We start from the raw sequence: 12,279 nt of genomic DNA on the forward strand, positions 1-12,279 counted from the left end.
AAGCTACTCACGCAGAGAAGAACGGCTGCTGCTGCCATCATCATCCGTCACCACCACACCCGCAGTAGATGCGCTCGGTGTGAGGTCTCGCAGCAAGCTATCAAATACGGCGCATTTTTCTGCTTTAAAAAAAACCCGCTATGCATCGCCAGGTGTTTCATCGGATTTGAGGTGTTACCTCCTTTGACAGTATCACAGTATCACCTTAAAGCACTTGTTGCAGGCTGGTGAGTTTGCATATTTTGCTGTGAAGTACAGCCAGACTTTTGACCGCTTCGTCTTGGGCATTTTTAATCTGTAGCTCTGCTCTAAAAGTACGTACGTACCTGGGCCCGCCTACTATCCTCGGAAACGTAAAATGATTGGCTAGAATTCAAAGTGTATGACATCTCAGAAAAAAAAAGCACCGAAATAAAGCACCGAAATGTGCGCTGCTTTTCGGTCTGGTTACTACCGTTTATGTCAGAACCGGTGCCATCATGGCACCGGATACCGGTACCCATCCCTACTTATAAGGCTGAATTAATTAGCAAATACCTACTGTTGCTCAGTTAAAACTACCTACCCAAACCTGGCTTGTTAAATCATGTCAGCAAACTAAGAGTCTAAAGCTACATATTATTATTACACAGCCTATTGTAGCTAATGTATAGGAAAAAGGAAAAACAGTATTTAAGTGCTTCTAGGCGAGGGCGGGTTAACGTTAACCATTTCATCCCCCCAGTATAGGTCAGTTTATAACAATGTGTTATAGCGTAGGTTCAGTGGCTTGAATGCTTTAATCTGAAGTGCTACAGTAGCTAGCAACTGCTACCTGTCATATTAGAAAAAGTGAAGTAAAAAAAAGTACAATATTACGCTCAGAGATGCTGTCGAAATAGTGAAAAGCACAGCCAGGAAATAAAAAAAGAATGCTTCAAAAAGTAGCAAATCCTTTGTGGAGCAGACTGCAGTCTAAAACAATAGCATGATGATAGTTAATTGATATCAAATAAAAAAGTATATGAAATATTCAACGTTACTGTCTATTTTTAACAAAAAAACAACAACACGTTTTTTCTCCAATAGGGTTTAAAAAAGGCTTTTGTTTTGAAATGTACAACTTCTAATTTCCGGTACGATTTCGCCTGATTGTATGTAATTTGGCGCAACTGGCTCGGCACACTGTGAGAAGTCTCCCTCCCTCCTTGTCTGTCTCTGGGTCTCTGTCTGTTTGCAAGCCTGCGCTTCTCACCCAGGTGAGACATTTGTGGAGTGCCTCAATGGAACCGCGACCCCCCACCGAGAAGATGACAGAGCCCACACCGCCAGACTCCACCACTGTCCCGGACCCGGCTGTAGTTGTGGACCCCACGGTGGTAAACGGACGGTGCGAGCAGGCGGACTCTCTACAGCAGCAGCCCAACACAGAAAATCACGCAGAGGGCTTTAAAATGGACCAAGAGATGAAGATAAATGACAGCATAGAGGACAGAGGTAAGCGGCTTGAAATATGTTTAAAGTTTCTCTGGATGCCCCGTGGCCAAGACACACGCCGTGCGTAATGCCGTGTAGACCGGTGCTTGTTTTACTGTACACGCACTGGAAATACAGTTTAATTCATTCAACTGTAGCCTGCTCAAAACATTTCCCTAAATTTTGCCCCCAGATGTTCCACACTGTCCGTGAATCATGTATGATTTCTGAGGGAAAAGGCTGCTTCATAACTGGACTGTGTGGTGACCAATATGCATGCTAAATTATTCACAGATCTGCGTAGTAATGCAGTGCAGAATGTGCAAACAGAGTGTGCAGACATCTTACGTGAAATAGTGGTGCCCTCAGATTCTGTAAATGAATCAGTGGAGTCTTGTCTTTGGGAAGGCTGATGACCACAGGCAGCATTTAAACAGTAGCAGGTGTTTCACAGCTTAAACCAGCACACTGTAGCTTTTCCTGTGCATTTTCTTACATTCACTTTCACCAGGTTTGTAAAGACGTTTTGCATCTCATTAATAGAGGCTTCATCACTTCTAAAACAACCAGCGGAGAGCCTCGGGTAATACCCCCTAGATATAGCTGTCCCCTTTGGAAGTGATCCCAAAGCTCTTTAACCTACTATAGGTCATGTGACGTGTCATGTGAGTCAACCTGTTATTAAAAAGGTCAGTACTCTCACTGGGGCCAACTAAGTGAGACACCATCACCCCACCATCATGTGAGCTACTGAGGCAAGGTGTGAGTGGGGGATTGAAATGCCTGGGAAGGGATCTCAAGACTGCATAAGCCACCACCTCTGTTCTACGCTGCTCGGTCACAGCGGATGTAGATGGCCTCCTTTACTCCTCTCTCAAACATAAAATTCGAACATCTTCGAAAGATCGTTCTTTCTCTTTTAAGTGCAGGTGTACAACTGAGTCTTGTCCTGTTCACTCCAAGTTGGTGTTCAAGTGGTTGGTGGGAGTAAAAGAGTAGGTGCTGGTTTGTGTGAATGGATTTCAGTGTTGAGGCTTCTGTCCTCCTCAGTGATCACAACACAGTCCAGGAATGATAACTCGTTTTCTCTGGTATCCTCCCTGGTGAACTGGATCGTTTAATCCACAGAGTTGATGGGTTTTAATTTTGATCCAGGTCATCATGTGAATAGTCATATGATTAATAGTGGGTTTTAACGACCCTGAGGACCACTAACGGTTATCTGGGACTCTCTCAGATGAGAATCTGAATAAGTCCAGTTGCCTCCTACCATGACTTGATGATTGAGGACCTACACAGACAAAAAGAAGATGTGGATTTGCTTTCATTGGAAAATAAGACATAAAACACTTTTGAGCAAAGTTCTTGTCATAACACAAAAAAACCCCCAAAAACAAAAAGAATTTGAAATATTGGAGAATCCTTTAATATTAGGTTTTTTTTTTAATGTTATACATAAAATAAAATGTACATCACTTGACACATATCTTAATTTTAAGACTCATATACAGGAGAGCATAGAAGTCTGGGTGAAGAAAAACGTTTCCCTTCACAAGAGTGTGAAACAAAAACAAAACATATTTACAGATAGACATAGTTTGTAACTGTATGCATCCAGAGGACATTCAAGTAACAACACCATCAGTAGCAGATGAGGGCATAAATAGCATTAGTACATGTTACTTTGCAAATTAAGCCACTCTAATGGTGGATAGCAGCGATATCTGGCCTTATAGATCCCACAAAGCAGAGCCATTTTCCCCAGGGGTTTATACATTTCTCATACTCTAAATTCACTAAAAAAAATAAATCTTTTCCATCTTATAAATCTCTAGTGTTACATCAATTCAGCTGTTTAAGGTTGGTGGATCCTGTGTTAGCCATCTTTTGGTCAGTGCCTTTTCACTTTCAGCCAGCGGGACACCAAGTAAGTATTTATCTGTACCCTTTATGTCTGAGGTTATGTATCTAATATTAGTTTTAAAAACAAAACAAAATTCAAACTTGGTTGTTTAGATGGATAGATTGTATTAGCCTGCGAACACTGATCAGTGATCACATGATACACATCATCATCAGTTTATCAGTCAGTTTCATATCATCATCATCAGTTTATCAGCAAGGCTTTGTAGCATCTATCAACTCGGTGCTTTACTTTTCCAGCCTCTAACATGGCTGTTTACAATACTGTCTGCAATAATACAGAGAAAATTAACAAGCAGGTGATCTCCTCTGGGAATACATTTGGTGAAAGTGGGAAGGAAAAACTCCCTTTTATTAGGCTCCAGGCTCAGATTAGATTTTCCACCATATTTTGATTCAGTCTTGAAAAAAGCTCCACTGCACATCACCTGTTTCATACCAAACAGCAGACACACACAGTCAAAGTGTTCACAAGATAAGTTCATAAGATGATGACAAAAACAAAAGTTTCTTTGTCACTATATAATTTAAGTGGTAGCGCAATCATGAGCACTGCTGAATCCCAGCAAGAAGGGTCTGAGTTCAATCCACCATCTGCCTGGGACCTGTCTGTGTGAGTCCTCTCTGGATCCTCTTCTCTTTAGGTAAATTGGTGTAAGTGTAACTATCTATCACAGTGCCCTGTGATAGACAGTCCTGTTATGCATATTTTCAGTTTTATGTTTTTATGATTGGACTCTACTAGAGTAGCTTTGCATGGAGTTAAATTCAAAATAGTCCAGATTAATCTTATACTGGACCTTAATTCAGTCAGTCTCAAACAAGCCGTTTTCGCTCCTTCTCATTAAAGTTTATTCTTCCTTTAAACTAAATTATTTCTGAATAATTGCAGCGTTTTTTGAGCCGCAGGTAGTTTATACCCAGGAGTCTCTGTCTCGGTGACATCCAAGAGTACAAAAATCAGTTTGAAACGGAGCGCTCAGAGCAGTGTGATTACTTGCACACACCTCATTTGTTTTAAAACTAACACGAGCAGCTGTCATTGTAAGATAAGATAACATTTATTAGTCCCACGCGTGGGAAATTTGTAACAGTAACACACTGTTACACTGAGTAACAGTGTATATGTGGCACAACATTTCGAAATGGATTAAAGTTCCACTTTAAAAGCAACTCCAAACCCCGTTTGAACACTGTGGGTCACTGTGCCACTGTCTGCAGGTCTCCTGGAGAGCAGTATGCGTCTGAAGCCTCACGAAGCACAGAGTTACCGCAAGAAGGCTCTGTGGGTGTCCTGGGCGTCCATCGTGGTCACCATCATCCTGGCCATTGCTGCGTTCAGTGAGTAACACATTCCCATCTTTTCCTTTGATGCCACATTTTTTGTGCGTGCGAAAGATCTAAAGACGAGTCAAAAGAGAGCTTGCTGTTTGGTTTGTCAGTCGAAGGACAGCATTGCTAATTACTGCAACACCCTGCTGGTAAATGTGACACCCAACAGATTAAACATTTGTTCTCAAAATCAAAGGCAACATGTAGAAAAAGCACTTTAGCATGCTAACTCGTGCCAGGATCCTGTTTCGTTCAAACTTTAGCCTCCCACGGCTCTTGTTTCTCCCGGTTACAAAAGCAACGTGGAGCGTTTTTGCCGTCAGCACCTTTGTCAAGTTGACCTTCACGCTTGCTGCATTTATTGAAGTTTTGCTTCTTTTGAGGCAGAACATATTTGATCACCCAACACTTTGTGCTAAACCTTTGGGTTTCTCTTTTCATTTATCCCGAGTGTGTCAAGGACAAGACTGCTGGCTGGATAAATAACTCCTCCCGTGTCTCTTTTTGTTTGTCCGGGATCTTATTTGTTGTAGTAGTGAGACACTTTATCTTTCAATAGGAAAAACTGTATTTAAAGCCCGCTTTAGAAAGCTGTTTAGATTTGACAGACTGTGTGTGCCAGAATATGATGTTTGCTTCATGTGTTTGATTGACATTTTTTATTGGACAAATCTGTCACCTGATGTTCAGCTTACTCCTCCCCCTCTGCAGTAAATGCATTTTGGTGCTTAACTTAAGTAAAAAAAAACAAGGTTTTTTGCATCTGTGATCCTTATCGCCTCCACACTGGTTTGTATGTAGAGATATGAGTTTCCTGTAATACTGATGAGGGTGAGGATAACAGCCTCCTTCACCTTGTTTTTCAGGGTTCTTGTGTTCATTAAGCTTTTTCTTCACTGAATATTTTTCTTGTATTGTCTTCATTAGACATGTTTGTCACATTTCTGCAGTCCTGCTGTGGGACTTTTCTCACATTGCCTGCTCTCACGCATAAATAAACATGGCGCCACCCTCAAATCAGCTGCAGAAATGAGCACAGGAAGAGACGAACGAGGCCAGCGTAGCAGACGGTTTCCTGCGAACAGTGATCTGACAACGAGAATCACGACACACACAAACAGAAGAAAACGCTGTGGTTTGGTGATGTTCTGGTATTTGAGATTACAGTGTAACATTAAATATCTTGATTTTTTAATTTTTTTAATTTTAATGATGATGATGATCTGGGTACTCCGGCTTCCTCCCGCAGTCCAAGCTTGTTCGGATAATTGGTGATTCTTGGTGGTTGGGTACGAGGATGGGAGTATGAATATTTGTTTGCCTCTCTAATTATCTGTGGCAGTATGCATTGCAACAATGATTCTTCACCCTCAATAAGCATGATACAATACATAAAATCAAAGGTTTATCTATTCAGACAATTAATCATTAAGGAAAATGTGCTTGGTATAAACTGAATGTAAACCAGTACGTTTCATTTGATCAGATTCCAATAAATGTAACATTTTAGATTCTACTCATGTGATAAAAATACATGGAAAATGTATATGTAATTAAATTTACACAAGAGAAACAAACATTAGACTACTCGTCTACCAGTAACATATTCTATGTTAACTTTTTACTCTAAGTTTCCCAACATGACATTTTTCAGTAACACAGTGATGTAACACATTACGCTGTTAAAATCAGTAATTATATTCCCTCACAAGTTCTTCTGTCATCTGCTTGATGGGTGGATAGAAAAAAAAATTAAAAGCACAAAAAAATATAAAATTGAATATAAAAGTTTTTTGAAGTGCATTTTTTAAACATCAAGATGCCAGTGGCTTTATGACAGCCTCTGTAATCAAAAGGTGATGGCACGGGGCCTGTGTCTGTCTTTTATATAGTCTGTGAGCAGACTTCACTATGCTGGTGTTGCTGTGGGTTTGATATATTCCTCTCTGAACAAGGCATAGTCATTGCAGATTTAAGGATGTAGTCTCCAAAACAATGAGTCTTGTAGTTTAACATAATAAATTGGATTTCACGACCACACCTCGATACGCACCCCTATATATGACCCCCCGCCCCACTCCACTCTCCGGCTCTACAAACTGTTCTCTTTTTTTGTGCCCCACCCGCCCTCCAGTTCATTCACTTCTCATTAGTACACGGGGCTCTGCCCAGGAGCCGCCGCCAGTCCCTCTGAGGCCTTCCATAAACTGCAGCTTCAATTCATTCTTAATCCATCTGCCATTATCTACTAGAAATGTTATCAAACCTGTAATGAGGATGTGGTTCCTGCTGGTGAATTACAAATTATATCACTGGTCGGAGAGCTCTCTCGTTCACTGAACTTAAAATTTATTAATTTAAGTTGTGAGTTTTACAGTTTCGTTTGTTATTTGTGAAGTTATGAAAATGCTAAATCAGTGATTTCAGATAGCGGTTGACAGTGTTGGTCAAGTTACTTGAAAAAAGTAATTAGTTACTAATTACTGATTATTTCTCCAAGAAAGTAATCCTGTTATTTTACTGATTACTTATTTTCAAAAGTAATTAGTTACTTTATTACTTAGTTACTTTTAAAAACTTTTAAAAAACATGATACACAACCTGAACAAAGCAACAGACCTTTCAGCCCAATTCTATTTTTTCTGCATAATCCGTCATATAAAATTGAATCAAATGAAAAAGTCTCGTTTTAGAACTAGTTTTATTAGTTTTAATCTTTTAACTTTATTAACATTACATCAAGCAAAAATTAAATTATATGCAGCTGTCTTTGACTGGAAGAAATTTGTTTAACATTAAACCTATTTTCTGCATATTCCAGCATATAAAATAAAATAAGTATGTGTGTTTATGCTCACTCTTTCAAGTAGATGCAAGTAAAACACAGAAAAAAATAAAATCAAAGTCTCAGCAGGACTGAGTCCTGTCGCTCTTAAATCTATTGTCACCTGTTTAGCAGGAGGTTTGCCCGGTGGAGCAGCGGTCATGTCAGTGGGAGGATCCGGGTGTTTCTCTGTGAATTCCACATTCCTGTTGCAGCGTGCTTGGTACTTGCTCAGGTTTGAAGTTTAATTTTTTGCTGTAGAAAGAAGTTTTCTTCCAACGCAGAGTGTACAGCGAACGCTACTGTTTTTGTCACTTTTTACGGAATCAAGCTCAGTAATGTCAGTACGTCCACGCTTTAAATGCTGCATGGTCGTACTCTCTCCCACACTGTTGATCTGCACACTCGTACGTCATTGTCATAAGACACTCTCACATGGCTTAGTAACGCAGCGTGCTTACGGGAAAGGAACAGTAATCTAATTACTTTTTTTTGCAATAGTAATCCCTTACTTTACTAATTACTTGAAAAAAGTAATCGGATTACAGTAACACCTTACTGCCCATCTCTGGCGTTTGATTACCACATCTGTAGAGCAGCATAGATTCGATTCACTCTGGTCTTATTCGGGCTCTGCAGAGTCTGTTTGATCGGTACTGTAAAGAAAACGAACATCTGTTAGGTAACGATCCACTGCTTCAGTTTTGTGACCACTCATTAAACACTAAGTAACCAGAGTACACTGAAATCAGCCACATTAAAACTACTGACAGGCAGACAAAAATGTTATTCATCTCTTTGAAATCCAATGCTCAGCCGAGAAGCCAACAGTTCTGGCATTGTTACGTGCCACCAGCCAAACATTATTGAGGAGGAAGTATCTGTCTAACCCTGTGGCCTTCCTCAGCAGGGTGTTGAAAGAGACAAAGACGCTGATCTGGTTTCCAAACTTATCAAGTCCCGAAGAACAAGCTCTGGTGCTAACGTGACTGATCATTGTATATTCTTAGCAGTGAGCTCAACTGCACACATAAACATTTTAATGCACACAGACTGTGTGAGCATTGCACCGTTACTAAGCACATGTTTACATTCCCTGGAAAGATCTGTTTTTATAAAGGAGCTTCCTGCAGCATACTTAAACCACACCAAAGAAAACACTGTTAAAAGGAAGAGGCTAAAGGACTCGTGATGCACAAAACACACAAAGAGAAGGCGCAGAAAACATACCAACTAAACCCCAACAGCAGGGTTGCTTACTCAGGTCACGAGACATATATATATATATGCAGGTTTCAATCAGTTTGGTTAAATTGTTTCCGGAACAGGTGAAAAACTGATGAATGGGCAGAAAGTGATTCTTTAAATTATTAGTATTAGGTTAGACAAAGTCACAGTTTAGTTGGTTAAGAGATTTAACTAAATTCTGTCTGAAAGTTCAGCTTATTACAAACATTAAGAGGTTAAAAAAGACCCAAAAAAACAGTAGTTGTACGTAGGGATGGGTATCGAAAACCGGTTCTTGTTGAGAACCGGTTCCCACCGTTTCAATTCCTTGGAATTGTTTGCCATTTTTGCAAACGATTCCCTTATCGATTCCAGTCACCTTGAATGACGTCACCACGTTGCGGAGCGTCATTTACCTGACAGGAAACACGGTACCTAAGCGGCTCAAACACTAAAAAGTTTGATTATACTTTACGAGAACGGAAGACAACAGGGCAACTTGCAATACTTGCAAAGTAGATATTTCATTTAAGGGAGGAAACACTATGAATATGCAAAAGCACTTGCTCACAAAACATGCGATGACCTTAAATGAATGTCGTGTTTTTAATTCCGCTCCGGACTCGTGAATCTCAACCCAGCAGCAGCGGTAACGTTTGCACGTCCTCTCCCGTTAATGCGGCAGGTAAATAATCAACTAACAGTGCATATTATGTTAGCGCGATCTGCCTTATTACAAAACCTGCCATTACTGTGCATTTAGGTGACCATGATGAGAGAGACAGAGTCTGGCTCAGATGCTGGCAGTTGTCGCTGCAGTCTACCGTCTCCTTTCAGGCCAGGATAGACGAATGTCACCGAGCAGTGACTAAGTTTGTGGTCAAAGGTTTGCACCCATTTGCCACAGCAGATGATTTTCGGTAAGTGAATGTGTAGGCAGGGACATTACTGGATATTCTTGTGTAATTGCTACAGAATAATTTATGTTATACTTTGTTATTGCTACAGAAGAATATTTATTTTATTATTTTACATTTACAATTTATTTCCCCGGGGACCCTGTGACACCCCATTGAAGAGCCATAGGCTGTGGATCTCTTAAGATCACACTGCTGGGTTTGTAAGGCCATGTTACTCCTAAATTTCTATCTTGTTCAAAGAGAAGATAAAAAACAAAGTTCTAAGCTAATCGACCTTAGTGTTCTCCTTTAAAAAAAAAAAAAAAAAAAAAGAATCGATAAGAGAATCGATAAAGAATCGAATTGTTAAACAGAATCGAAAATGGAATCGGAAAAATCTTATCAATACCCATCCCTAGTTGTATGTCAGTGCGAAGGGCTTCATTAGGGTTCAAACCCTGAGGTCCAACAGTGTTTCACAGACCTATCAGAGCTCTGCGGGGAGTCAGTCCACTCCTCACCACCTGCTGCTGTTCTCTGTGAGCTCTACGTGATGACAGAATGAAACAGTCTCTGGGTAACATAGATGCTGTAAAACATTAGCATTACTCAAACATGGAAAAGACCAAGTGCGTGTGACCTTTATTGTAGGCAGGCAGGTGCGGCTTTTTAGTTTAAAGAAAAGAACATCTCAGTGGGGAAAATGTCACGGGACAATTCTCAGCTTAAAAGCTTTACTACACTGAGTGAAGGAAAGGTTAACGTTAGACTAGGTTCATAGCAGTTTGGCACGTGGCTGTAGTTACAAATTCACAGTCGCAAAAAATATCAATTGGTTTGGTTCAACTGGTGTTGTGAGGATCTGGTCGTTAAGTGATGACGTGACGAATCCTACTTCCGGGCCTAAAGTAGTCTGCATTTAATATGGCTTTTGTGTTGTTAACATGTTTAATGTTTTGTATTTTCTTCTATTTAATCTCAAAAAGCTCCTAAAACAGTCAGTGATCACTGTTGACCTCCCTCGGCTTTTATTACCGCTAATCATTTATTTAAGCTCAGTTTTTAAAACCTTAGGATGTAACTACAGCCCAGCCCATGCAGCAGTATATGAATGACTAACCTCGTATTGTGGATGGATTATCTCAGTTGTTCTCCTGGCTGAAGTTTGGTCCTTTTATAGCATCCTGACATGCGATTGCATTTATTCCTGACCACTGAGAACACTCACGTTAACTTTTATCGAGTGAAAAAAAAGTTAGCTTGTTTATATTATGCTAACATAGCTGTGTCGCTAGCGGTCACGTAGCACATCATTACATACCAGCTAGCCAAGCTTCAGTAACCCTACAAACGTCACTGCTGTTTAGTTTTCTGTCTTCATTTATGTTGGAAGTGATAACAGAGCTGTACGTTTTAATTTGTTTCCAAAACCCCGCAGTCAGGACATGCTATATTGTATTTAGATAGAAGCTAGCGAGCTAACTTCCTGCTAACTTCTAACTGTCATAAATTCTGTTTTCATGGATGCCTGGATGTTAAACTCAATTGTTACACCTGGTAGAGGAGAACGCTGATCATTTTATTAAAGATGAAAGACTTTAGACAGTTTTTCAACCCTCAGTAATGCCATAGTGATCGTTTGATATATGGACCTGAAGTTTAGGCCCAGACACGGCTAGTGACGTCAGACTTAACTACCGGATTGGCTGAAGAGTTCCCTCAGTTTGCTAGAGCCAGAAGTCAATAGAACATCAGATTAGAGCTTGCATGAGTTCAAAGAGTGGACACGTGTCAACATCAGCTGCTGGGAGGAGACTGTGTGTATGAGGACTCCAGGGATTGAAAATCATTACTGAAGATGAATATTAACATAAAGAGAACTGCTCACAACCGGCTAACACAAAATAAAAAAATCCAATAAAGTGTGAAGTAACAGATGACAGCGGTGCAAATTCTTTCTTTTGATGTGATTTAGTGTGCATTATGTAAAATACAAAAGTGAGGGTTTATTTGAAAGTGAACTGCATGTTTGTCAGGGTTTGCTTTTAGATCTCCAGCTCATGTTTTATTATCAAGAAGAAACTTGTAATTGAGCCACTTGCTGCTGCTTTAATGACAAGGCCTATGCATTGGTACACACGGGACAATCAGACGAGCGCCATCACTGCACCAACTAGAAAAAACAACTTGACAGTGAAGCATTTCATTGATATGCATAAAGAGCTCGGATAGCGTTTTATCCTTTCTTCCCCTGCTCGTCTTGTTAGATGTGACAAGAAGTAAGGAAGAGGGAGAGTAGAGTAGCACTGTGCGTACATGTGTGTGTATGTGTGTGATAGCCTGACGTGCTGCAGGTCCGTCCCGGCTGACATCCACCCAGCTTTCTTGGGAGCCAATTAGTCATCGCTGGGCTCGGCTTTGACGACCGCAGAACCGCAGCAGATTCATTTATACACAAGTTGTTCTCTCTGCGGCTAATGAAGGTGCTAGAAAGAGAGGAAGGGAGGACAGAGAGGAGAAGGGAAGAGGAGCAGACGATATATATTACAGTCAGATGTGTGGGGTCATTATCACAAAAGAAATCTTTAAGAACTGACATGGTAGAATGAGAGGAGGCTG

The 12,279-nt window shown here is 40.4% G+C and overlaps 1 protein-coding gene across 1 annotated transcript in view; it reads left to right on the top strand.

The window, feature by feature from the left end:
* The first annotated feature begins 1,120 nt into the window (after positions 1-1,120).
* LOC146492018 (transmembrane protein 163a) overlaps positions 1,121-12,279 on the top strand; it is a 37,026-nt gene continuing 25,867 nt past the window's right edge. The window contains exons 1-2 of the mRNA XM_085149941.1: positions 1,121-1,476; positions 4,600-4,719. Of these exons, the coding sequence (XP_085006067.1) occupies positions 1,263-1,476; positions 4,600-4,719 (334 nt within the window). The 5' untranslated portion in view covers positions 1,121-1,262. The remainder of the gene's footprint in view (positions 1,477-4,599; positions 4,720-12,279) is intronic.

Source organism: Neolamprologus multifasciatus, chromosome 23 (assembly GCF_963576455.1).
Source record: "Neolamprologus multifasciatus chromosome 23, fNeoMul1.2, whole genome shotgun sequence".
Classification (NCBI taxonomy): domain Eukaryota; kingdom Metazoa; phylum Chordata; class Actinopteri; order Cichliformes; family Cichlidae; genus Neolamprologus; species Neolamprologus multifasciatus.